General features: G+C 36.8%; 1 protein-coding gene across 1 annotated transcript in view; it reads right to left on the bottom strand.

Moving 5' to 3' along the window:
• Positions 1-25,930, bottom strand: part of TNFAIP6 (TNF alpha induced protein 6) — a 32,475-nt gene extending 6,545 nt beyond the window's left edge. Inside the window, exons 1-5 of the mRNA XM_049773041.1 lie at positions 25,773-25,930; positions 20,028-20,165; positions 17,731-17,892; positions 10,265-10,493; positions 7,197-7,237 (exon numbers count right to left, since the gene is read on the bottom strand). Of these exons, the coding sequence (XP_049628998.1) occupies positions 7,197-7,237; positions 10,265-10,493; positions 17,731-17,892; positions 20,028-20,165; positions 25,773-25,866 (664 nt within the window). The 5' untranslated portion in view covers positions 25,867-25,930. The remainder of the gene's footprint in view (positions 1-7,196; positions 7,238-10,264; positions 10,494-17,730; positions 17,893-20,027; positions 20,166-25,772) is intronic.
• Between the last annotated feature and the right edge of the window lie 1,513 nt (positions 25,931-27,443).

The following is a 27,443-nucleotide window of genomic DNA, read 5'->3' as shown; positions in this document are numbered from 1 at the left end:
CTGCTGGAACTCAAATGCCAGCACCCCTACCTTCCTGTCTTCTGTGCTGTGCTCCATTTTCGGCCTGAATTCAACCTGTGTGTGGCTCACCTGCAGACAGCTCACCTTCCCTGGAGCCTTCCCTGGAGCTGAGCTTACACGCCCAGAAGCCACTGAACTCTGCTGGAACTCAGATGCCAGCACCCCTATCTGCCTCTCTTCTGTGCTGTGCTCCATTTTTGGCCTGATTTCATCCAGTGTGTGGCTCATCTGAGGATGGCTCACCTTCCCTAGAGATGAGTTTACAAGCCCAGAAAGGGTGGAGCCAGAGGAGCTTCACTTCCTGGCCCTGCACATCATTTAGCCAATGAATACAACCACAACACATAGAAAAACCCACAATACAAGTGTGACAATGGGGAAACAATGCAGGCCAGTGCCAGACATAGAGAATAATGATGGCAACTCTAATGACTTGAACATGACCAACCAACTAGTCAGTCTATCAGATAAGGAGTTTAGAGTCACAATATGGAAGATGTTCAAAGAACTCAAAGAAAGTATAGAAGAGAACACTAATAAGAATCAAGAGAATATGGAGATAGAAATCAGAAAAATCCAAAGTGAAATTTCAGGTCAAATAACAGGTCTGAAAAACTCAGTAGATGAATTGAAGAAAAACAGGGTTGAGCTTTCCCACAGGTTAACAGCAGCTGAGGATAGAATTAGTACACTGGAAGATGAGATGAATAACAATTCCATACAGCAGAAGAAATAGGAAAAAAGCCTTAAAGCAAATGATCAAACAATGGAAAAATTACTCAAAGAATGGGAACAGATGAAAATAGAAGTCTATGATAAGCTCAACGAAACAACTTAAGAATCATTGGAGTCCCAGAGACCCAGGAATAAAATTTCCAGGAAGAATCAATGGTCAAGAACATGATTAAAGAGAAGCTACCAGAGCTAATGAATACATGCGATCAAATCCTGCATGCCTGAAGAGTACCAACTAAAAGAGACTCCAAAAAAAAAAAACACCCCATGACACATCCTAGTCACAATGACGAATCCCACAGATAGAGACAGAATACTGAAAGCAGCAAGATCGAAAAGAGAAATTATATTCAAGGGAACATCCTTGAGATTTACTGCAGACCTGTCACCGAAAACACTCAAGGCCAGAAGGCAGTGGTGGGACATAGTGACAAAAACTCAATGAAATAAATGCTTCGCCTAGAATAGTGCACCCAGCAAAACTCACTTTCAGGTTTGAAGGAACAATACATGGTTTCACAGACAAACAAGAGCTCAGACACTTTACAGACTCAAAACCATTCTTAAAAGAAAAACGGAATGGCCTACTTTAAGAAAAGACTGACCAACAGACACACCAAACTTTGATATAAAGATGGCACTAACTCCCAGGACAATTCTTTCTCTCAATGTCAATGGACTAAATGCACCAGGCAAGAGACACAGAGTGGCTAAATGGATCAAAAAACTCAATCCAACCTTCTGTTGCCTAAAAGAAACACACCTGAATAGTCAGAACAAACATAGACTCAAAATAAAAGGCTGGAGGAAAATCATCCAAGCAAACAACACCCATAAAAAAGCTGGAGTTGCCATACTAATATCAGATGATGCAAACTTTATACTTAGGAAAGTTGTAAGGGACAAAGATGGACATTTTGTATTAATCAAGGGATACATACAGCAGGAAGAAATCACTCTCCTAAACATATATGCACTGAATGAGGGCTCAGCAAAATATTTAATAAAATTGTTGACAAATCTGAAAAATAATATCAATAACAACACAATAATTGTGGGAGACCTCAACACGGCATTGTCAACACTTGACAGGTCAACAAGACTGAAACCCAACAAGAATATACTAGACCTGAAAAGAGATACGAAAGAAAGAGGCCTAGTAGATATATACAGGACACTCCACCCTCAAAAGCATAGATACACATTCTTCTCTAATATACATGGGACATTCTCCAGGATAGACTACATGCTAGCACATAAAACATACCTCCATAATATCAAGAGGATAGAAATTTTGCAGGGTACCTTCGCTGACCACAAGGCCCTGAAATTATATGTGAAATACAAAGGGACACAGAAGAAAATCTTTAATACCTGGAAGTTAAACAGCCTAATACTGAATAACCAGTGGTTCGAGATGAAATCAAAGAGGAAATCAAAACCTTCTAGAAACAAATGACAATGGAGACACAAACTATCAGAACCTATGGGACACAGCAAAAGTGGTACTGAGAGGAAAATTTATAGCTTTGCAAGCACACATCAGGAAAGAAGAAGGGGCATACCTGAATAGCTTAATGACGCAGCTCATAGAATTAGAAAGTACTCAACAAAAGGACCCAAAAATAGGGAGACAGAAGGAAATAACAAAGCTGAGAGCAGAAATCAATGAAGTAGAAATCCGAAAAACAATCCAAAAGATCAACGAAAGCAGAAGTTGGTTCTTTGAAAAAGTAAACAAGATTGATAGACCACTGGCAAAACTAACAAAGAGAGAGAGAGAAACTTGATAATTCGTATTAGGAATGAAAAAGGAGAGATCACTACTGATATGGTAGAGATCCAAAGGGTAATCAGAAACTACTTTGAGAAACTCTATGCCACTAAAAATGAAAACCTGGAAGAAATGGATACATTTTTGGACTCATAATCTTCCACGGTTGAATGAAGAGGATGTAGCATATCTAAACACACCCATCACTATTGAGGAAATTAAGACAGTAATCAAATGTCTGCCCAAAAACAAAAGTCCAGGCCCAGATGGATTTACTAATGAATTCTTTCAAACCTATCAAGAGGAACTTGTACCAATCCTGACAAGACTCTTTCATAAAATCGAAACAACAGGAACACTTCCAAATAGCTTTTATGAAGCCAACATCACCTTAATACCTAAACCAGACAGAGATGCTACCAAAAAAAAATTACAGACCAATATCGCTGATGAATACAGATGCAAAGATCCTCAACAAAATCCTGGCAAATAGGATTCAATGCCTCATTAAGAAGATCATCCACTATGATCAAGTAGGTTTTATCCCAGGAATGCAAGGATGGTTTAACATCCGTAAATCTATCAACATAATATGCAACATCAACAACAAGAAAAATAGAAATCACATGATCATATCAATAGACCAGAGAAAGCATTTGATAAGGTCCAACACCCATTCTTGATCAAAACTCTCAGCAAGATGGGAATGGAAGGAACCTTTCTCAATATAGTTAAGGCCATCTACCACAAGCCAGAGGCAAATATTGTCCTCAATGGAGAAAAACTGAAAGCCTTTCCTCTAAATTCTGGCACAAGACAAGACTGTCCTCTCTCACCACTCCTATTCAACATAGCACTAGAAGTACTTGCTATAGCGATTAGGCAAGAAAAAGATATCAAGGGAATCCAAATAGGAAAGGAAGAAGTCAAGCTCTCGCTGTTTGCAGATGACATAATACCCTACCTAGAAAATCCTAAAGTCTCTACAAAAAAGCTTCTAGAAACAATAGACTCATAGAGAAAGGTGGCAGGCTACAAAATTAACACACAAAAATCAATGGCTTTTCTATATACCAATAGTAATAAGAAAGAAATGGACATTAAGAAAACAACCCCATTCACAATAGTGCCACACAAACTCAAATATCTTGGAATCAACTTGACTAAAAATGTGAAGGACCTATACAAAGAAAACTATAAAACTCTGCTCCAAGAAATAAGAGAACATGTGGAAATGGAAGCACATACCCTGCTCATGGATTGGCAGGATTAACATCATTAAAATGGCAATACTCCCTAAAGCATTGTACAGATTTAATGCGATCCCTCTAAAGATACCCATGACATTCTATTTTTTTTTTCAGAATTATTTTTTTTATTTAAACACCTTTATTACATACATGATTGTGTTTGGGTTTCAGTCATGTAAAGAATACCACCCATCACCAGTGCAACATTCCCATCACCAATGTCCCAACTCTCCCTTCTCCCCACCCGACCCCTGCCTGTACTCTAGACAGGATATCTATTTTCCTCATACATTCTCGTTATTAGGACAGTTCAAAATGTAGTTATTTCCCTAACTAGACTCATCATTCTTTGTGGTGAGCTTCCTGAGGTGAGCTGGAACTTCCAGCTCTTTTCTCTTTTGTGTCTGAAAATTATTATTACAAGGGTGTCTTTCATTTTTCTTAAAACCCATAGATGTGTGAGACCATTCTGCATTTTTCTCTCTCTCTCTGACTTATTTCACTCAGCATAATAGATTCCGTGTACATCCATGTATAGGAAAATTTCATGACTTCATCTCTCCTGACAGCTGCATAATATTCCATTGTGTATATGTTCCACAGTTTCTTTAGCCATTCGTCTGTTGAAGGGCATCTTGGTTGTTTCCAGAGTCTTGCTATGGTAAATAGTGCTGCAATGAATATAGGTGTAAGGAAGGGGTTTTTGCATTGTATTTTTGTGTTCCTAGGGTATATTCCTAGGAGTGGTATAGCTGGATCGTATGGGAGCTCGATTTCCAGTTTTTGGAGGAATCTCCATATCGCTTTCCATAAAGGTTGAACTAGACGGCATTCCCACCAGCAGTGGATAAGAGTTCCTTTCTCTCCACATCCCCGCCAACACTGTTTATTCTCATTCTTTGTGATGTGTGCCATTCTCTGGGGTGTGAGGTGGTATCTCATCGTTGTTTTGATTTGCATCTCCCTGATGATTAGTGATGTGGAACATTTTTTCATGTGTCTTTTGGCCATGTGTATTTCTTCTTTGTCAAAGTGTCTGTTCATTTCTTCTCCCCATTTTTTGATGGGGTTAGATGTTTTTTTCTTGTAAAGTTCTGTCAGTGCCTTGTATATTTTGGAGATTAGCCCCTTATCTGATGGGTATTGGGTGAATAATTTCTCCCACTCAGTGGGTGGCTCTTGTATCCTGGGTACTATTTACTTTGAGGTGCAGAAGCTTCTCAGCTTAATATATTCCCATCTGTTAATCTCTGCTTTCACTTGCTTGGAGAGTGCAGTTTCGGCCTTGAAGATGCCTGTAATGTCCTGGAGTGTTTTGCCTATGTGCTGTTCTATATATCTTATGGTTTTGGGGCTGATATCGAGGTCTTTAATCCATTTGGATTTTACCTTTGTACATGATGTTAGCTGGCGGTCTAAGTTCAATTTTTTGCAAGTGGCTATCCAATTGTGCCAACACCACTTGTTGAAGAGGCTTTCCCTGCTCCATTTGGGATTTCCTGCTCCTTTATCAAAAATTAGGTGGTTGTATGTCTGGAGAACATTTTCTGAATATTCAAGCCTATTCCACTGATCTGAGGACCTGTCCTTATTCCAATACCATGTTGTTTTGATAACTATTGCTTTGTAGTACAGTTTAAAGTTGGGGAAAGTAATTCCTCCCATATTCTTTTTCCCAATGATTGCTTTAGCTATTCGAGGGTGTTTATTGTTCCAAATGAATTTCAAAAGTGTCTGATCCACTTCTTTGAAGAATGTCATGGGTATCTTTAGAGGGATGGCATTAAATCTGTATAATGCCTTGGGGAGTATTGCCATTTTGATGATGTTAATCCTGCCAATCCATGAGCAGGGTATGTGTTTCCATTTCCGCGTGTCCTCTCTTATTTCTTGGAACAGAGTTTTATAGTTTTCCTTGTATAGGTCCTTCACATATTTAGTCAAGTTGATTCCAAGATATTTGAGTTTGTGTGGCACTATTGTGAATGGGGTTGTTTTCTTAATGTCCATTTCATCCTTATTACTATTGGTGTATAGAAAGGCCATTGATTTTTGTGTGTTAATTTTGTAGCCTGCCACCTTGCTATATATATAGTAAACTGAGAAGCTTCTGCACCTCAAAAGAAATAGAGCCCAGGATACAAGAGCCCCCAACTGAGTGGGAGATACTATTCACCCAATACCCATCAGACAAGGGACAAATCTCCAAAATATACAAGGCACTGACAGAAATTTACAAGAAAAAAACATCAAATCCCATCAAAAAATGGGGAGAAGAAATGGACAGACACTTCAACAAAGAAAAAATACAAATGGCCAAAAGTCACATGAAAAAATGCTCCACATCACTAATCATCAGGGAGATGCAAATCAAAACAACTATGAGGTACCACCTCACACCCCAGAGATTGGCACACATCACAAAGAATGAGAACAAGCAGTGTTGGAGGGGATGTGGAAGGAAAGGAACTCTTATCCACTGCTGGTGGGAATGCTGTCTAGTTCAACCTTTATGGAAAGCAATATGGAGATTCCTCCAAAAACTGGAAATCGAGCTCCCATACAACCCAGCTATACCACTCCTAGGAATATACCCTAGGAACACAAAAATACAATACAAAAATCCCTTCCTTATACCTATATTCATTGCATCACTATTTACCATAGCAAGACTCTGGAAACAGCCAAGATACCCTTCAACAGATGAATGGCTAAAGAAACTGTTGTTCATATACACAATGGAATATTATGCAGCTGTCAGGAGAGATGAAGTCATGAAATTTTCCTATACATGGATATACATGGAATCTATTATGCTGAGTAAAATAAGTCAGAGTGAGAGAGAAAGACAGAGAATGGTCTCACTCATCTATGGGTTTTAAGAAAAATGAAAGACATTCTTGCAATAATAACTTTCAGACACAAAAGAGAAAAGAGCTGGAAGTTACAGCTCACCTCATGAAGCTCACCACAAACAGGGTTTAGTTAAAGAAATAACTACATTTTGAACTATCCTAATAATGAGAATGTACGAGGGAAATAGATATCCTGTCTAGAGTACAGGCGGGAGTTGGGTGGGGAGGAGGGAGATTTGGGACATTGGTGATGGGAATGTTGCACTGGTGATGGGTGGTTTTCTTTACATGACTGAAACCCAAACACAATCATGTATAAAATAAAGTTGTTTAAATAAACAAATTAAAAAAAAAGAATCTACACATATTTAGAGCAGGGACTTCAGTATGACATTCTTTAAGTAAGAATAAATACTTCCTTTGTATTTCCCAAACAAACTATATCTGTCCTCAGCTCTCAACTTCAAATGTGTGAATAGTAATAATTACTGGATAATTTCACTTTCATTGAATGTGTTAGAAAGCATATTATATTCTTGTTCTTTAGTGTAAAACAATTACCTGTACTAATGATGTCTGCTGGAAGCTCATCTCCACAGTACCTAGAGTTTTTTAAAAAGAGAAGACAGTGAATGAGTATTATGTGATTGTTACTATTTGTTCTTTATAACAATTAAACTTATTTATTTCCACTTAGTTATGGCTAATTTTCCTATTATTTCCAAAATCAACCTTCCTTCCTTCCTTCCTCCCTCCCTCCCTCCCTCCCTTCCTTCCTTCCTTCCTTCCTTCCTTCCTTCCTTCCTTCCTTCCTTCCTTCCTTCCTTCCTTCCTTCCTTCCTTCCTTCCTTCCTTCCTTCCTTCCTTCCTTCCTTCCTCCCTCCCTCCCTCCCTCCCTCCCTCCCTCCCTCCCTCCCTCCCTCCCTCCCTCCCTCCTCCCTCCTCCCTTCCTTCCTTCCTTCCTTCCTCCTTCCTTCCTTCCTTCCTTCCTTCCTTCCTTCCTTCCTTCCTTCCTTCCTTCCTTCCTTCTCTTTCTTTTTCTCCTTTCTCTCTCTGCTCCTTTTTTCTCTCTCTCTTTTTTTTTCTGTTCTCCTCTCAGGTTTTATGATAGCACAGTGGTAGGGTATTTGCTTTGCATGTGGCCAACCACAGACAGACTCTGGTTCGATTCCCGGCATCCCTTACGGTCCCCCTGAGCCTGCCAGGAGTGTCTTCTGAGTGCAGAACCAGGAGTAACCCTAAAGTGCAGCTGGGTATGACCCAAAAACCAAACCAAAAAAAATATTTTTCTCAGTGTTTAAGAAGAATGATATGTGGACGTATGTTTGGTGAAATCAATATTTTGGATCCTCGTTTTTTGAACATGGAAGGTATAATGGAACATGTGGTCATCATAGGGTTTAATTTTTACCTGAATCATGACTTAAAAAGAACTCTCTAGCATATACTATAAGAGGTGGTTTTGTCAGTTTCTAAAAGTGTGATTTATTCCAGAGAAAAGGAAAGATTATTATATAGGTAGATATATATCTAATAAATCATGCAATATAATATTCAATAAATAGATTTCAAACTGCTTAAAAAATAATTTCAATTTTGCTTGGGATTGTAACTGATCTTTGGAAATAGTTAAAAAAAAAAACCATTTTAGGGCCCGGAGAGATAGCACAGCGGTGTTTGCCTTGCAAGCAGCCGATCCAGGACCAAAGATGGTTGGTTCGAATTCCGGTGTCCCATATGGTCCCCCGTGCCTACCATGAGTTATTTCTGAGCAGCCAGGAGTAACCCCTGAGCACCACTGGGTGTGACCCAAAAACCAAAAAAGAAACAAACAAAAAAACAATAAACAAAAACAAAACAAAATAAAAATTTTAATTCCTGCTTGTTCTTATAGAAAATGCTTTGTTCACGATTTCTCCATCCTTATTTCATATTTTTTCAAATTATTTAAAAAATATTTGAAATGTTTCTATAGTAGCAGCCAGTTAGGAAAAGAATGAAACATAAGAAACAAGTTTCCTCTAAAAATATTGTTCAGGGGCCAGAAAGATAGCACAGCTAGGAAGGAGCCTGTCTTTCGGTTGACCCAGTTCAGTTCCTGACGCTCCAGGTGGTATACCCAGCTTCACCAGTTGTGATCCCTGGTTAGAACCAGGAGTAAGGCCTTAGTGCTACCGAGTATGACCCAAAAAGCAGTAGCAAACAAAAGTTATTGAAAATTGTTGTTCACTGATGTAAAAAATGCTCTTTTCTTTTTATTTATACTTAAGTTACAAATTTCAAAGTCAAAATAAAAAGTTATTATGATTATGCTTAATTGTTCTCCTGCCATTTTTTGTTTTGTTTTGTTTTGTTTTGTTTTGTTTTGTTTTGTTTTTTCAGCCACACCGTTTGATGCTCAGGGGTTACTCCTGGCTACGCGCTTAGAAATTGCCCCTGGCTTGGGGGGACCAGGTGGGACGCTGGGGGATTGAAGTTCTTTCCTTGGCTAGCGCTTGCAAGGCACACACCTTACCTCTAGCGCCACCTTGCTGGCCCCTCTCCTGCCATTTTTAAAGTAAATTGCTTCCAGAGGTAATAGAAATACAGAATAAATTATAGCCTATTGATCATAGGCAATCTATAATATGCTTTAAATGGGAACCTGAAATGTAAAAAGCTTTGTTATATATACTCTAGTGAGCAATATTTTGTAATATTCAAAATTTAAATTTTATTAAAGATTTAGAATAAAGCACAATTAGCATTGTGTTCCTGAATGTTGAAAAACACGGAGTGCAAATTTAAGAAAAGGAACCTTGTTTCTTGAGTCAAAGAAAGCTATTTTCCAGAAGATATTCATTATTTGCTTAGCTAAATTGAATGCAAAAAGAAAATTTAATTATTACATTGTTCATGCTTAAATGTAATGCTTAAATGTACAGAAAGGGAAGTTAATAACTGCTGAGTTAATAATGACTTTTCAGAGGTTAACAGAAATTATAGCAGTTAAAAACTTTCAATAGGGGCCAGAGAGATAGCATAGAGGTAAGGCATATGCTTTGCATGCAGAAGGACTGTGGTTAGAATCCCAGCATCCCATATGATCCCCTGAGCCTACCAGGAACAATTTTAAATCCCAGTACAATGAGCATTGCAGAGGTGACCCTGGGGGTCTCTGGCATCACAATGGTAGTGCATGTTTGAACCCCAGCATTACTCATCTGGCCTGATTGGCCCAGTGTTGTTAGAAGTGAATGGATTCCTTGAGCATCACTAGGCAGGCCCCCTAGGCCCTATTCTTTTTAGAAGCCAGTAGAGCTCTTGCCTTGTCCAGTTTCTTGTACTATTTCTCAACCTAATTCTATATATATTTTTTCCCTTACCCCACTCTCTATATATTTTATATACTTTTTTTTATCAAAGGCATTTCTTAGCATATTAAGCAATAACATATATGAGGCCCTAGCTTCAATACCTGGCACTGCAAAAGTAGACAAATAAAAAACAGATGTGATTTTCTCTCTCATGCAAGACCATGCAAATATTGAAAAATCCATATTATAGAAACAGTTGAGGGAAAATTAAAGATATAGCAAACAAAATATTGAATCTTCATTTAACTTCTTATATGTAGAAACAACACATACCTTCCCACAAAGCCATGGACATCATCATAACTGTCATATATTTCAACATAGTCAGCTAAGCAACCTGTGTCATCTTCAAGGTTAAATTGTAAAAAATTCAGATGAATACGTTGGCCATACTTGAGTCTAATGTGCCAGTAGCAGACTTGGTTATCATCATATTCATTTGGGAAGCCTGGGGATTTAAAAATTCTTTTGGGCTCTGTAAAGACACCACCACATTCCTTTGCTGAAATGGAAAAAAAGAAAGCATTAAAGAATGTATTTTTATTTTATAATTTATTAACATCTTGATGTGGATCTATTTATTATACTTTATTAATAGTGTATAAGTGGCTTGATATAGATTAGCTACTATAACTACTACTATATAATTATTAATTATATATTATATATTATAGTGTATGCTATTTATACACATTTTAATATACTATAGTCTATTTATATACTTGTAGCTAAAGAATAAATATATTTTTCATTAAGTTACAAGATTCTCTAAAATGAATATAGACTTTGTTTATTATTATTGTTTGGGGGTCACATCTGGATGTGTTCAAGGATTACTCCTGGCTTTGTGCTCAGAAATCACTCTTGATGGGCTCAGAGAACTATATGGGAAGTCAAGGATTGGATCTGGGTCAACTACATGAAAGGCAAATGACATATCTTCTGTTCTCTTTGGTCCCATTGCAACTTTTTTTTGTTTGTTTGTTTTTGTTTTTGGGCCACCCCGGCGTTGCTCAGGGGTTACTCCTGGCTGTCTGCTCAGAAATAGCTCCTGGCAGGCACGGGGGACCATATGGGACACCGGGATTCGAACCAACCACCTTTGGTCCTGGATCAGCTGCTTGCAAGGCAAACGCGCTGTGCTATCTCTCCAGGCCCCCATTGCAACTTTAAAATTATTTTTTCATGAAGTTATTTTAAATACCACATATAAGTGAAATCATTCTGTATTTATCCTTCTTCTTCTGGTTTACTTTATTTAAATGGGAGTTGTCTCAAACACCCTTGGTCCCAGAGTATAGCAAGGAGAGGGAAAGAAATTGAATAGAGGAGGAGAAAAACAAATGTGAAAGAATGGGGCCAGGGGTCAAGTGGCCTCAGGTGCATTGGTGGTGTTAAAGAAGATCAGAACTAAATATCTAAGCCAAAGGCAACAATAATGGAATCGAGACACCCAAACATTAACAATCTAAACTTAAAATGGACCTGTTTTACTGGCAGATTGGGGAGAAGAAAAGGGGGTGGTATAGGATGCACTTGGGGAACATTAGTAGAGGGCGGTGGATACTGTGGTGGGATTGGCCCTGGTGTCTGAAATTTAACTATGAAGGACTTTGTAAATCACAATGGTTTCAGTAAAATAAAATAAATTTATTATTATTTATTTATTTTTATTTTTTTTTTACTTTTTGGGTCACACCTGATACCCGGCAGTGGTCAGGGGTTACTCCTGACTCTGCGCTCAGAAATCGCCCCTGGCAGGCATGGGGGACCATATGGGATGCTGGGATTCGAACTACTGTCCTTCTGCATGCAAGGCAAATGCCCTACCTCTATGCTATCTCTCCAGTCCTAGCATCTAGCCAGGAGTAACCCTTGAGTGTCATCAGTTGTGGCTTAAATAAAGATAAAAAAAAAAACATTATTTACCAAGTTAAGAGATTTCTGCTTAACCTACTTTATAGCATTGCTATAAAGGAAAGCCAGCCAAACAACTTTTGCCAGACAGAACCAGAGATTTATAGTATCACCTAAATGAAAAGCCATGGCTTTTTTGTTGTTGTTTTTGTTGTTGTTTGTTGTTGTTGTTTTGGTTTTGGATCAGACTCAGCCATGTTCAAGGGTTACTCTTACTCCTGTCTCTGCACTTGGTAATTACTCCTGGCAGTGCTCAGGGATGCTCCTGGGGATGGCAGGGATTGGATCAAGCCAGGGTAAACCACATGCAAGGCAAGCACTCTACCTGCTATACTATTATTGCTCTGGACTGTGGTTAATTTAAATTCCATCTTATCTTCTGAGATTTCTAATTTCTGGGAAAACAAACCAAAGGACCAGAGGAATAGCACAGTTGTAGGGTGTTTGCCTTGCAAGCTGCTGACCCGGGAAGGACCTGAGTTCGATCCCTGGAATTTCATATGATCCCCTGAGACTGCCAGGAGTGATTTATGAGCTCAGAGCCAAAACAAAACAAACAATTAAAAAATAGAAGCTGGAAATTTAAAATTAATGACTTGTCATGGAGATGTGGGGAGTAAGTCATGGATATAATTCAAGGTAACATTTGAAGATATTTTCATAACCTTAATTTTAGAATATTATCTTTACAGTAGCCATTTTTGAAATTTTGTTTTGTTCTGTTTTGGGCCACACCTGGTGGCGCTCAGGGGTAACTCCTAACTACATTCCGAAGTTACTCCTGGGGGCCGGAGAGATAGCACAGCGGCAGGGTATTTTTTCCGACATCCCATATGGTTGCCCAAATCTGTCAGAAGCGATTTCTGAGTGCAAAATCAGGAGTAATCCCTGAGCACCGCCGGGTGTGACCCAAAAACAGACAAACAAACAAAAAAGAAATTACTCCTGGAAGGCTCGGGGGATCATATGGAATGCTGAGAATCGAACCCAGATGGGCTGCTTGCAAGGCAAATGTCCTACCCACTATGCACTCGGCTTCTATTTTTGAAAAAAAAATTGCTTGCATTATTTATTTATTTATTTTTGTTTTGTTTTTGGGTCACATCCAGTGATGCTCAGAGATTACTCCTGGTTCTGTAGTCAGAAATTACTCTTGGAGATGCTTGGGGGACCATAGGATTTTTGGAGTCTACCTGGGGTCAACTTTGTGCAAGGCAAGTGCCCTGCCCACTGTACAATCATCTCTCCAGCCTTGAGTTTGAACTCTTAATGCCATGATGTTTATCAAGACTTGTGACTCTGCCTTGGATTTCTCTTTGATTAAATACATAAAATTATGCCTATCCTACTGCCTATTTCATTGGAATATTCTAAAAAAAATAAAAAAGAAACATTCAAGTTGTTATACAGAATTGCAAAATGTAAGATATTCTTAGTCTATATGAAATATTACCTACTATACAATTTATCTGTGCACATACCATATGCAGTGCTAGTATTATTTTTAAGAATTCTGTCTCATAGCATTTTTTAAAATTTTTTTTTTTTTGTGTGGTTTTTGGGTCACACCCGGCAGTGCTCAGGGGTTTTTCCTGGCTCCTCCGTGCTCAGAAATTGCTCCTGGCAGGCACGGGGGACCATATGGGACGCCGGGATTCAAACTGATGACCTTCTGCATGAAAGGTAAATGCCTTACCTCCATGCTATCTCTCCGGCCCCATAAATTTTTTAATTAATTTATTTATTTTGGTTTTTTAAATTTTATTTGGGGACACCTCCTATGGTTCTTAGGGGTTACTTCCTTTTTTTCTTTTATTCTTTTTAGGGGGGAGAAAGGTGGGGAGAGGAGGGGGAACAGGGTGAAGAAAGGGGAAAAGGGGAGATGGGATGGGGAGATGAGGAGGGTGATGAGGAGAGAGAGAGAGAGAGAGAGAGAGAGAGAGAGAGAGAGAGAGAGAGAGAGAGAGAGAGAGAGAGAGAGAGAGAGAGATATATGCAGGGCATTGAACCTGGGTCAGCTGAGTACCCTGCCCACTGTACTCTCTCTCCATCCCCAACTATCCTATCTTAAAAGTTTTTATTATTAGATTAGGACAAAAACCAATCAATCATTAAACTAAATTTGGCTGTGTATTTCTATGTTGATTACAATTATTGCATCATTTCTTGCTTATTAGAATATAATAGATTTACATAGCTGACTGGGGCTCTGAGGATCATTATTAAAAAAAATGTATTCACTAAGTGTTAGAAAAAAAAAGTCAATCTTCTGTCTCCTGTCATACATTCAGAACTTGAAAGAGCAAGTTTACATTTTTGTTTGTTTGTTTGTTTTTGTTTATTTGGGCCACCACGTGGCAGTACTCAAGGGTTACTCCAAGCTCTGTGCTCAGAAATTACTCTTGGCTTGGGGACCATATGGGATATCAGGGGTGGGGGTGGGAGGTGGTAAACTATCCTACATGCAAGGCAAATGCCCTACCTTTGTGCTACCACTTCGGCCTCTTTCTTTCCTTTTTCTTATTTATTTATTTATTTATTTTACAAGTTTACTTCTAAAAGTTTCATAGTGATTTCTTTTAGCTACGTTCAGCTCTCACTTGTGATACCACTTAATAATGTTACTTTGTTTTCCTAATGATTTTTTCCTGCCATTACAATCATTTTTCCATTGAACTGTTTTAATGCTTTTTCAGGCAATCACTGAGCCTCTTCAGGTTAGCTACTTCTGAAATAATCAGCATATCATTAAATTCAAGAGTAAGTGGCATATATTGAGAAATATGTAGGAATAAGTCTAATGGGATGCTTGTTTTTTGTTATAATCCCACAGTTAAAAAGGTATTTCTTCTGTGAACAACAAAAAGAGCTAACAATGTTATCTAAATTAAAATGGCATTGTTAGAAAGGGTAATACAATGCTGCAGGAGCCTTTATTTAAATACTTTTTTATCTTCCCTAGACTTGACCTTGGAAATAATCAAATTGGATCTCAGAGATTGAGAAGTTTTTTAAGCAAAGGAGAATCAGAGAAAAAAGAATAAGTGAAAAGAGTTGTCAATATGTGCATTTGGAAAAAAAAGAAAAAAATTAAAAAACTATACGTATTTGGGAGAAAAAGAGATGGAAAGATAAAATATATCAATTATTAAGAATGATTCAATATAGAACTATATGTGTATGTGTATGTATATATATATATAGGATTAGTCCTGTTGGAGCTCAGGGGGCCATATGGGGTGCCAGGTATTGAATCTAGGTTGACCTTGTGCAAGGCAACACCTTACCTGATGTACTATTTCTTTCTTCTTTTTTTTTTTCTTTTTTTTTTTTTTTTTTTGGTTTTTGGGCCACACCCTGTGACGCTCAGGGGTTACTCCTGGCTATGCGCTCAGAAGTTGCTCCTGGCTTCTTAGGGGACCATATGGGACGCCGGGGGATCGAACCGCGGTCCGTCCTAGGCTAGCGCAGGCAAGGCAGGCACCTTACCTCCAGCGCCACCGCCCGGCCCCTGATGTACTATTTCTAAGGCACCTTCATATATTATTTTATTAAACTAAATAAGCTTATACTATACCTAGGTTGTTTGAAAGTTAAAGTACTATATAATAACACTGTCAGAATTCATATTTTGCCTCATGTGGGGGCTAGCTGATAGTTGTAAGAAATTATAAGTTGTTTTCTATGTGGACTATATATTATGATTAGTTCAAACATGATAGTCTATTCTCCAGTGGTTAATATTTTAAAATAACACATTTTGTAACAGTAGGCTAAAACTTCACTATAATTTTTTGCTGCCTTTGTTTTGGGGGCCATATCTGGATGTGTTCATTGCTTACTCCTGGCTCTGTGCTCAGTGATCAATTTGGATGTGCTTAGAGATCAGCCATGGATATGCTCAGGCACTATGATTCTTGGTATTGAGCCTGGGTAGACTGTGCATGGCAAGCACATTACCTGTTGTACTATCTCTCCAAGCCCTCTCTGCTGTCTTACTGACTTTTTCTGAAAGGCACATCACCTGGAACATCATTTGAGGATTTTTATGACCATAAATGCATAATAGATTTTCTAATATTGTCTTGAAGAAAAAACATTCTAAAAGAAATCTAAGACCCAAATATGGGACTCAATGATGAAGTGTTTGCTTTGCCTGTATAGACATTGGTTGAAACCTAAGCACTACAAAACAAACAAACAAAAAAAGTTCATTTGGGTTGGTGAGATAGATCAAAAGCTAAAGTGCATTTTTTGTGTTCCAGAGGCCAAGTTTTCCTTCCCAGCACTACTGGGAGTAATTCCCCATATGACTTGCTCACTATAAGTAGAAATTTTATTATATTATTATATTATATTATAATTTACATAATTATATATTATATTACATTATAACTATAAAAGTAATAAATCTATTTTTTCTCCAAAGACACAAAGACTCTAGTACTTATAATTGAGGTTTTTTTGTTTTTTTTTTTGGTTTTTGGGCCACACTTGGCAGTTGCCAGGGATTACTCCTGACTGTGTGCTCAGAAATTACACCTGGGATGCCGAGATTTGAACCACCTTGGTCCCGGGTCCACTGCTTGCAAGGCAAACGCTCCACTACTATGCTATCTCTCCGGCCCCTATAATTAAGTTTTTTTGAAAAAAATTCCTACTTACAAGCAACTTATTCAAAAGAATAAGAATGAAAACAATGCTTTTATTAAAAATAATAAAACCCTATTTATTAATAAAACATTCGTTATTTAATAAAAATAAAGTATTTTATATAAAAATAAGAATAAAAACTTGTTCAGCTTGGAAGTTTAAGAATTGACATTTTAAAACATTTAAAGCATTTTAAAAACATTTGCCTTCTTCTCTTCCTTTCTATTAGAGAAATGCTTTTAAATAGAGAACATGGGTCAGAGTGATAGTATAGCAGGAAAGGTGCTTGCCTTGCCTATTACTGACACAGGTTCAACTCCCAGAATCCCACTATAATCCTCTCAGTACAGACAGGAGTGACTCCTGAACACTGCCACGTGTGACCTGCCCACTTGCCCTGAGGGTAATAAAAAAAAACCAACACAAGAAAGTAAGAACATTGGCAGCATCACCTTATTGTTTTAACTAGTTAATTGTGACAAACTAAGAACAACTTCCCCAATGTGCCCAGCTTTCTGACTAGGATGTCACTTGACACAGGAAGGTCAGAGTTACTTGAATTTGTGATCCGACATGGCTACAGGTTATTGGCAACTTGATTTTGAGTAAGTTGCCAGGTTGGATAAGCTTTCAATGTTTTAGCTTCCTGATATCTAAGCTGGATGTGATAATAGCTTTTTATAGTATTATAAATATTTAGTAAGAATGTAGGTAAAGAAACTCGGATTGGCTACAGTATAATTACCCTATAAATAATTAATTTTTAAAAAATTGACTTATTTCTAGAAAAAGAACTTTGCTTTAGAAACTTCATAGAACATAGGGGCCAGAGAGATAGCATGGAGGTGAGGTGTTTGCCTTGCATGCAGAAGATAGTGGTTCGAATCCTGAAATTCCATATGGTTTCCCGAGCCTGCCAGGAGTGATCTTTGAGCATAGAGCCAGGAGTAAGCCCTGAACGCTGCTGATTGTGACAAAAAACAAAAACAAAACAAAACAACACAAAAACTTCATAGAACTTAAACACATTTTTTTGCTGTTGAGGTTCATAACCAGCTCAGTGCTCAGTGCTCTGAGACCATGTGGTGGTAGGGATCAAATCTGGACCTCCTGTATGCAAAGACTATTATTATTTTCCCCTCCCCCCAAAAATATTATTTTTAACAAACCGTGTGGATTGTAACAATATGCATCCCATCTTTCACTCCTATTCAGACGAATTCCATAATCGATGATGCCAGTTTTTCCAAATCCACAGTTGGGCCCTGGCTTCACAATGGGATATCCAACTCTGCCTTTGGCCATCCACCCAGCAGCACAGACATGAAATCCTGCAGGAGCATGAAAAGTGTAAGTTATGGGCTTATATTAAACTACCTCCCCTTAGCAAAGATGGGCCCTTAATAAGATTCTTTTTTCTTTTCTTTTTCTTCTTTTTTTTTTTTTTTTTTTTTTCTTTTGAGTCACAACTGGCAGTGCTCAGTAGTTACTCCTGGCTCTACACTCAGGAATCCTTCATGGTGGTGCTCAGGTGACTATAAAAGATTTGGGGATCAAATCACACCCAATTGGCAGTATGCAAGACACATGCCTTACTTGTAATATTGTTCTGGCCCTCAATAGGAATATTCTTTCCTTATTTTTTTATTTAAAGAAAATGCATCACATATTTGACATAATTGATCATGATACATTTGTTTCCAGAAAAATAAAAGCAAAGTTATGGAAAAAAATAAAAAGAAAAAAATAAAATTGAAGAAAAAAAAAGAAAGAAAATGTACAGTAGCAAGCACATTTGTGAAAATAATAGGAATTTTCTTAACTATACAAATGTAATTCATGTCTAAAAATTAGAAACTTCAAGTTTATATACAATATGTCTGAATTTTATTAGAAAACACTTTGATTGAAAAAATTAAGATGTAGGTGGTTTAGTTATTAAAATACCATGGAAGGGAGCTGGAGCGATAGCACAGCAGTAGGACATTTACCTTGCATGCAGCAGACCAAGGTTCAATTCCTGGCATCCCATTTGGTTCACCACCAGGAATAATGCCTGAGGGCAGAGCTAGGAGTAACTCCTGAGTACTACCTGGAGTGGTCCTCAAACCAAAAACCAAAAAATAAAATATAGCTATGGAAACATTCCAAATTTAGAGCTGCCTTTATAAATGACATCTCTAGTATCCTGATATAATTTCTGAAATTATCACCAGTACTGAGAAAAAATTCAAATGATGACTGAATTAATGTTTATTTCAGAATCAAGTATTCCTAGCATTCACAATATTGAATAGGGGTAAAAACACAAATCTTAAACAAAACTTCTACCTTCTTTTCCCTCCTCTTCTTCAGAGACAGTTTTAGTATTTGCCAATGCCATCAAATAGATATTTTACTAGAAATCTATATGATAAGTAAGGTATTGGTTTTGTATCTATCATTCTGGCCACTGCAGCACACAGTGCCCTGTGGGTATAGTCATCCGGGGGTAACTTTAGGTTAGTACAGAGAACACCTTTATTTTTGTCTTGCATAATGTATTGCAATAGCATAAGTTTAGCCAAGTAATTTCTTCATCAGCAAAAGAGAACATCTTTAATGGAGAAAGAAATTACAAATGGAATTGAGGGTAGTTTTTTTTTTTATTCTGAAAGTCCAGGATGGATGGTTAGGGACCCATGTTTATGTATGTATTTATATAGGTAGGTATGTATTTTTGGTGCTAGGGCCACACCTGGAGGTGCTCAGGGTTACTGGCTCTAGCTCAAAAATCTCTCTTGGAGGGTTCCAGGGACCATGTGAGTTGCCAGAGATGGAATGCTTAGCCTCATGCCAGGCAAACTCCCTATCAGCTGTGCTATTGCTCCTACCCCAATATTTATTTATTTTATTATTTTTGTTTTTTAATATTTATTTATTTTTAAATAAAGAATTAAGTATTTGATTTATTGCTAGATCTCCTCACGTTTCCTTCCTTTACTCCCCTTCTGTCATTATACTACCTTTTCATGCTGAAATAGAAAATGCATTCTCCCACTCAAAAAAACAAAAAAGAAACAATTTTATAAACCACCAAATTAAAAAAATCTACTGTTAGTGGATTTTTTTTCTTGAAAGTATCACCATACTAATATCAATTAACAGCTGGAAAATGCCATATTTTAAAAAAATCAAGGAGAGAGTAACAAAATGATGAGAAATTTCAATAACATTGAGAGGATAAAGCATTCATTTTTCTTTGACTTATTTTATTAGTCCGTGATGGATTGTGACTCAGTTAAGTTGCTCGTACTTTCCCCAAGTCAAGCACTTGGCAAGAAAGAGAAGTCAAAGGCAAATGGGATTTTAGGCAACTATTAGGAAAGATTTAGGAAGAAAAGTGATGTAAATGATTACAATACAAATGGATTTTCCCTGCCAATGATTCACAAGGAATTAAAAAATTTATTTTCAAATTAATTACCAATTTTTCTGGCAGCTTCTAGCTGTTTGTAGGTGGCAAGGCGACCACCTTCATATTGACACACCGTCTTCGCCTCTGCATAGGTGAGCTTGTACTTGCCAGACCTTGCTTCTCTGTGGTACACGCCCGCGGCTCTTTCTGTGAATTCATAAATTGTTATGAGTCTCCAAAAATCAGTTTTTGTGAACAAGGAAAACGTGTGGTCTAGATGAAAGATTGCATCAGTGATTATTTCTGTGAAAGGTTTTCCTGGATGGGTTGCCAGGTTGTTTCCATTGTTAGAAAGTTTTCAAAAAGGAAATGAGGGGGATTTTAAACAAATCTAGGAATATAAAAGCTTGAAATCAAGTTATGTTTCTGGACAAATTGGCTGATCTAATGTTTAATAAAGCACTGTATTTCTATATTATACAAAGGTGATAATGTCTGCTTAAAATTTTTTTTTGGCTTTTAAAATGTTACATAAAAAATAAACAATGAGGAACAAAGGAGGTGAAGGTAAAAGAAACCAGTAAAAATTTAACCATCAAGTGGTTTGACTATGGAGGAAAAAAAGTCAAAATACCCAGTTATGGGAAATGACTAATGCAATATAATTGAAAATTTGGTTAAAAAAAATGAAAGAGTGAGAAAAGTTGAAGGAATTAAAAGCAAATATTGCATTGAGAAGGGGAACCAGTTTCAACTACTACAGAGATAAAAAGAATCTAAGTTTTTAATTGGTTTTATTTGATTAGTCTTTTTAGTTCACATATAACAAAATATTTTAGATAGTTTTAAGTCAAAATGAGTTGCTTTTATTGGATATTATTATGATTTATTGCATTATGTTTAGATAGATTGTTTGGGTCTAAAGTAATTTTGCCAAAGGAACAATGGAAAAGGATTCTCAGAACAATGATTGTAACATGAACTCAAATAGTTTTATTTAGTGTGTCAGATTATATTTAATACTTTGAACCTCTACCTATGGACTCAGCCATCACTAATGCCATTTCCAATGTGAACATATATTCCTTGGCCTATAGCCAAATGTGAATCTAACACTGGAAATCACACTCCTTGTTCTGTTCCCAAGCTTATATGGACACAGTTCAGTGAAAGAAGCAATTTGATGTTGTCCCCCTTAAAAAATTTTTTTAAGGACTACTTCTCATACATTATATTACCAAAATCTAATATTTTCACACAGGACTTTGATTAAGGTTATTTTCTTGAAAATCACCTACTGCCCAAGTGTCCTTCATATGGTAAAGACTCATGACCTAAACTTTGACTTCTATTATTGATACTTTATGTTTTTCCTTAACTAATTCATTAAAATTGAAATATGTGTTTAATGATTCTTTTTTCTTTTAGCAAGTAGTGACAGCTTCATGTTGTCTCTGGTTTCTACTCCTGATTCCACAGCCATGTTGGTTTTGAGTGGAGTGATCACTCCAAGACTGCAATTCATTCCCCAGTCTTGAATTGGGAGTGACCCTAGAATGCAGGAATTTTCCTTTGTGAGCTGTTGTATCTAGACCCAAAGTAAAGCAAAACAAACAAACAAAAAACCCAGTTTGTATGCACACAAATAAATTCAGGGACAAAGAGATAGTTTAAAGGACTAGAGCTCATATTTTACATGCAGGAGACCAGGCTCTAATCCTGCCAGTAGTGAATGTCAGCCCATGAGTAGAATTGAACACTATCACAATTGCCCAAAGCAAATAAATAAAAATCTTAGCTAAAGTTATATTTTCTTTCTCCTTTTCCAGATTCATAAGACAAAGACTGAAATGAATAAACTTGCACACACCTTACACAAATGTTAATTCATAGTGCTTGGGATGGAGAGATAAATATAATTAGGGTACCTGCATACTATAGTTAGGGTATTCAGTAGGAGCTTGAGTAGCACATGACTTTAGCATCACTGAGTATGGCCCTGGAGGCTCCTGAGGTGGTCTCCTCACCTCAATGCTACATTCTCAAGCCCTCGTACTGAACCCCCTATTTACTGGGAGTGGCCCTGGGCCACTTAAACACTTCTGAGAAGAAAAACAAAAATGTACTAAAGATCCAATATCAAACAAGAATACATAAAATATATTGAGACACACATGGACAGACTCTCCATGATATTGACTTCAGAGGTACAGAAAATATTAATTTGCTACACATCTGACAAAGGGCTAATCTCCAAGACATATAGCACTCACTTTATAAACTTAATAATATGACTTAGCAATAATAACAAACAAAATAGCACAATTCCATAAAAATATGGAGAGTTCTTGAATGGGCACTTCCTCAAAGAAGATATTAAGATGGCCAATATGTATATGCAAATGTGCTTTTAATCATTTCTCAGGGAAATGAAAGTAAAAAAGAGAGAGAAATTGTCTCCTATCAGTGAGACTGGCATATCACAAAAGACTAGAAATAAGCAGTATTGATAGAAATACAAGAAAAAGGCACCCTTATTTGCCATTGGAGGAACTGTTGTCTGTTTTGGCCTCTTTGAAATAGAGACTGGTCCAAAAATGAAGACTTGACTGTCCACGATATGAAGCTTACCACAAAGAGTGATGAGTGCAGTAAGTGAGAAAAGTAGAATGACTATCTTGAATACAAATAGAGGGTGGGGGAGAAGGGAGATAGGGGGCATTGGTGGTGGGAGTGTTGTTCTGGTGGAGGGGAGTGTCCTTTTTATGACTGAAACCCAACTACAAACATGTTTGTAATTATGGTGCTTAAATAAAGATATTATTTTTAAAAATATGAAGACGAACTTCTACATAACTCCACAATTCAACTTAGCATCTATTCCAAGAGCTCAAAAGCTAATTTCAATAGATGTATAAGAACCAATGTTCATTGCAGTGCTACTAATGCTCCTTGCTATAGCAAAGTTCTAGAAACAACTCAGGTGTCCAAGAAAGGTAAGTGGATAAAGAAGTAGTTGTATATATACAAATTGTAATCCTATTCAGTTATAAGAAAAAACAGTTCCATGTGAATAGAACTAGAGGGTATCATGCTGAATGAACTAAATCAAAGAGGGGTAGAAACAGAATGATCTCTCTCATGTAGAAAGAAAGAGAAAGAAGAAAGAAAGAAAGAAAGAGAAAGAAAGAAAGGAGGAAAGAAAGAAAGAAAGAAGAAAAAGAAAGAAAGAAAGAGAAAGAAGAAAGTAAAAGGGAAAAAGAAAGAAAAAGAGAAAAAAGGAAGAAAGAAGGAAAGAAAGAGAAAAAGAAAAAGAAAAAAGAAAAGAGAAGAAAGGAAGAAGGAAAGAAAGAAGAAAGTAGAAAAGAAAAGGAAGAAAGTAGAAAGGAAAGAAAAGAAAGAGAAAGAAAGAAGAAAAAAGAAAAAGAAAGAGAAAAAGAAAGAAAGAAAGAGAAAGAAGAAAGAAAGAAAGAAAGAAAGAAAGAAAGAAAGAAAGAAAGAAAGAAAGAAAGAAAGAAAGAAAGAAAGAAAGAAAGAAAGAAAGAAAGAAGAAAGAAAAACTGAAAAACTTCCAGAGGTAACAGAATCTGAGAGTTTGACCATAGAATCGAGTTTGCCAAGTGGAAGGACAGTGAAAAGTCACCTAGAGAGTGAGTGATGGAGGGATGCTGGCACTCTGCTGGTGGGTATGGCATAGCAATATTATATACCTGAAACTGTTAAGAACATTACTGGAATTCACAGTGCCTATATAAAAATGGAATTAAGTTAAACAAAACAAAAAAAAAAATAGAGGCCAGAGAAATAGTACAGTGGGTAAGGTGCTTGTACAAAACAGACTAGGATTCAATCCCCTGCACACCATATGGTTCCCTGAACACCATCAAGGGTGATTACTAATTGCAGAGCATTGCCAGGTGTGGCCCAAAACAAAACAAAAACAGAATCATTTGTATAATTTTGATTTCCATAATCAATGTAATTTCATTAAAGTTTCTTATCCTTAAGTGCCTTCTTTATAAAACTTACAATTTAATGACTTACAGTATAACTTTTTAACTTAAAAGTTAAAAAGATACCTCACAGGTTCTTTACTTCAGCCTTCTCATTTGATCAGGGTGGAAATGAGAACAAGCATTTGAAGTGGATTGTTCTCTATACTTGCTAGTAGATTCTTGCTTTCTAATTCAATTCTCTTTTCTCCCTAAGTACTTTCTAATACTGTATTGACCTAACCAACTGTAAACAATTTGTGCTAGGCTGCCTGGCCAATAATTTGTTCCAGATTGAAGAAATTTGCATTTATTTGAACCTCAGATTCACAGCATACAATTAGCATGTATTTAAGTTCACTCAATCCCATGCACAAAACTTTTGTTCAGGTTTTTATATATAATACTATATAATATGCAACATAACATAATATTATATTATACACATGCACAACAGCATTTAAAAAGCTGACGGCTCCAGTGCTGCAGATGCAAGACAGTAGAAATTTGTCTGGGTTTGACCCCAGAACTACAGAACTTAAAGAAACTCTTTACATTCTAAATCTATAAAATTAAAAATTATCAAAAACCAAACCAATCAAACAGAAACTACTAGTTGGTTCAAATTACTTGATCATTCGAAAGTTTGACAACATTTTAGAATTTATTCATATGGGTTTAAGTTCTTAACTAGCTTTCCTCTATTTCTAACGAATTCCTAGATCTGCTGGGAGGCAGTGAATTTTCTTTCCTCTAGTAAATCCCACATACCATCTTGACCAAATGTGTTGTACTGTTTCTCATGAAACTAGTTCACTAGCTCAGCCTGAAAAAAGAGACAGCAGGACTGTGCATTGTAAGTAGAGCTTTTAATGAAATCCTCATGACTGCAGTTTATTAACAGAAAGAAACTCACTGAAGGGAAAATATCCTACAACTGAGTGTTGCCTAGCCGACATGAAACCCAGAACTAGGTCAATTTTACTTTCTCTTTATTTTATATAAGAATTAATTTTATTTTTTGAGTGGTTCAAAAGTTTTTCACTGTGACAATGAACATAAAGCAATAATAATTATCTGATAAGAATTAAAGCATTTTTAAGAGAACTATACCAGGTGTTTGGCGGATATCTCTAGGTAGCTTTTTTTGGGGTCTACAGTCAGATCTACTGTGAATTATTTACAGTTAGGCCTAAGTTATTCATGAGATTTAAAAGCAACAACAAAAGAAACTACATATCTGACAAAAAGTTTAGAAAGATATTTTATAATAGCACAAACAAAGGAGTCAAATTGGTCAAGATGCACCCAGAAATAGAATTCTTTTCCATTTTTTCCCCCTGCATTACAAGCTCATTTGTGACGAGTCAAAAGATATTTAGGGAAAAACCAAGACATACAATAAGAGATTGTATAAGCCAATGATTATAAAAATTATTGTACATTCCAATTTCCCAACTAGATTCTGAAGCTGACACTAAAGACATTGAAATATGCAAAATAACATCATAATATTAATTTTGTTAAAGAAACTCCCCACTAACATTGCATATGTGAATTAAAAAGCAATTAAATGGTTTGATGTCAAATATGGATATTAGTCTCTTTTTCTGTTGAACAGTTCACCTTATAAACAGCCACTTTTACATTTTAAAAGCAATGAACACCTTTTTGAAAACGTTATATGCCTTCCAGTGACATCTAATTTCATCAGCTTTTGGAAAACATCCAACTTGAACAGAACAGAAACATTTACAGTATTGATTCACATCTCCAAAGAAGTGAAAATTCCAACCAAAACCACATGAGTGAAGTTTCTTACCAAGCCATATGGAGTTATGAAAAATCCCATCTTTGATTCCCCATCCGTGAGCCTCTTCCCACAGCAAGACAAATAAGTAAATTAAGAGGATCATTTCTCAGTTGTAGAGAAACAAGGCTGCGCTGGATAAACTCTCAGAGAAAGGGCTGAAACGAGACTGTAACATCTGGTTTTTACATCTTTTAAATAGTTTTTTCAACTCTGAGGTCACCAAGCATTCTCCAATGGCAATCTCCACTGCAGTTACACAATTAACTCAGTGTCTGGGGCAAACCCTCTGACTCATTTGCATTGGCAAGCAAAATGAAGGATATTGAGTGATCATCTACATTTTAAAATTCTTACTTGGAAAGTAAATTTCATTTATTCCGTCTGTCACAGACAGTTTTCTGTTAAGAAGAAGATTGTGTAATTTGGTGCAGATTCAGCAGTGATTTAAAATGTAAAAGGTTGGTTGAAATATTAAAAAAAATTCGTAATGCCTTTTTTGCAGTAAGTTAATTAAGGCATAAGACACTTGAAGTTAAGCACTGATTTTCAACATGGCCCTGTTAGTGATGCAATGTTTTTCCAAAATATTGTTAAACTTATATATAAAAAATTTAAAACAAATAATGTGCACAGTGTGATGAATCTTCAGTTTTCTAATATAGGACTTTCTTTACCCCCCTTTTGGGGGTCCTTTACAGTCATTGCTTTGTTGTGGTCAATAAGTAAATTCATCAACTTCCTAAGATGTGGTCCTTGCCACTGTGTGGAGAGGAGTGAAAAGTAAGGGATGGAATCACTAGTATATGGATAGAGGGAAGTGATGCCTCTCAGTCCTTAAAACAAAGACTGGATACTGAAAAGACATAAAGACATAAAATGATAAGTATGACACACTATCATCAACAGTTTTGTAAATCACTGTCTAGAAAGAAAAAAAGATAAAACAGGAAAAGGAAAAAAGTGCTTTCCATAGAGGCTGGCTAAGGGGCATGAGGGCAACTATGGGCATTGGTAAAGGGAAGTGGACACTAGTGTTGGAACATTGCATACCTGAAAATTAATCATGAATAACTTTGTAATTCATGATGTTTTAATTAAATTTTTTGTTTGCTTTCAGGCCACCCCAGGCAGTGCTAAGGGCTACTCCTGGCTCTGCTTTCAGAAATCAATTGTGGCAGGCTCAGGGAGCATATGGAATGCCAGGGATAGAATCCAGGTTGGTCGCTTGCAAGGCGAACTCCCTACCTACTGTGCCCACTATGGTATTATGCTGGCTCTAAAAATATTTTTAATTAGTTCAGTTTCAGAGCCTTGTACATTTCAGCAACACTATAATATCTAGTTATAACACAAGTTTCTCCAAGCCACATATCTTTAAAGTTTTGAGAGAGAAAAAAACTTTTCTTGGTTGGTGGGTAAAATAGGTCATAGTTAATAAAAATGTGGTTTTAGGGAGTAGAGAGATGGTATAGGGGTAAAGTGTTTATTTTGCTTGCAACTGACACTAGTTCAATATCTGGCACTATATATTGTCCCAGAAACACCACCAGGAATGATCTCTAATCACTGTCAGGGGTAAGCCCTTGAGTACTGGACCAAACAAACAATATGGTTGTACCTTCCCTAAACCATTCGAAATTTGAAAAATATGATCAAGGGCCAGAATGGTAGTACAGCTAG

The sequence above is a fragment of the Suncus etruscus genome, chromosome 5 (genome assembly GCF_024139225.1).
Source record: "Suncus etruscus isolate mSunEtr1 chromosome 5, mSunEtr1.pri.cur, whole genome shotgun sequence".
Taxonomy (NCBI): domain Eukaryota; kingdom Metazoa; phylum Chordata; class Mammalia; order Eulipotyphla; family Soricidae; genus Suncus; species Suncus etruscus.
This window is presented reverse-complemented; position numbering and strand designations above follow the sequence as displayed.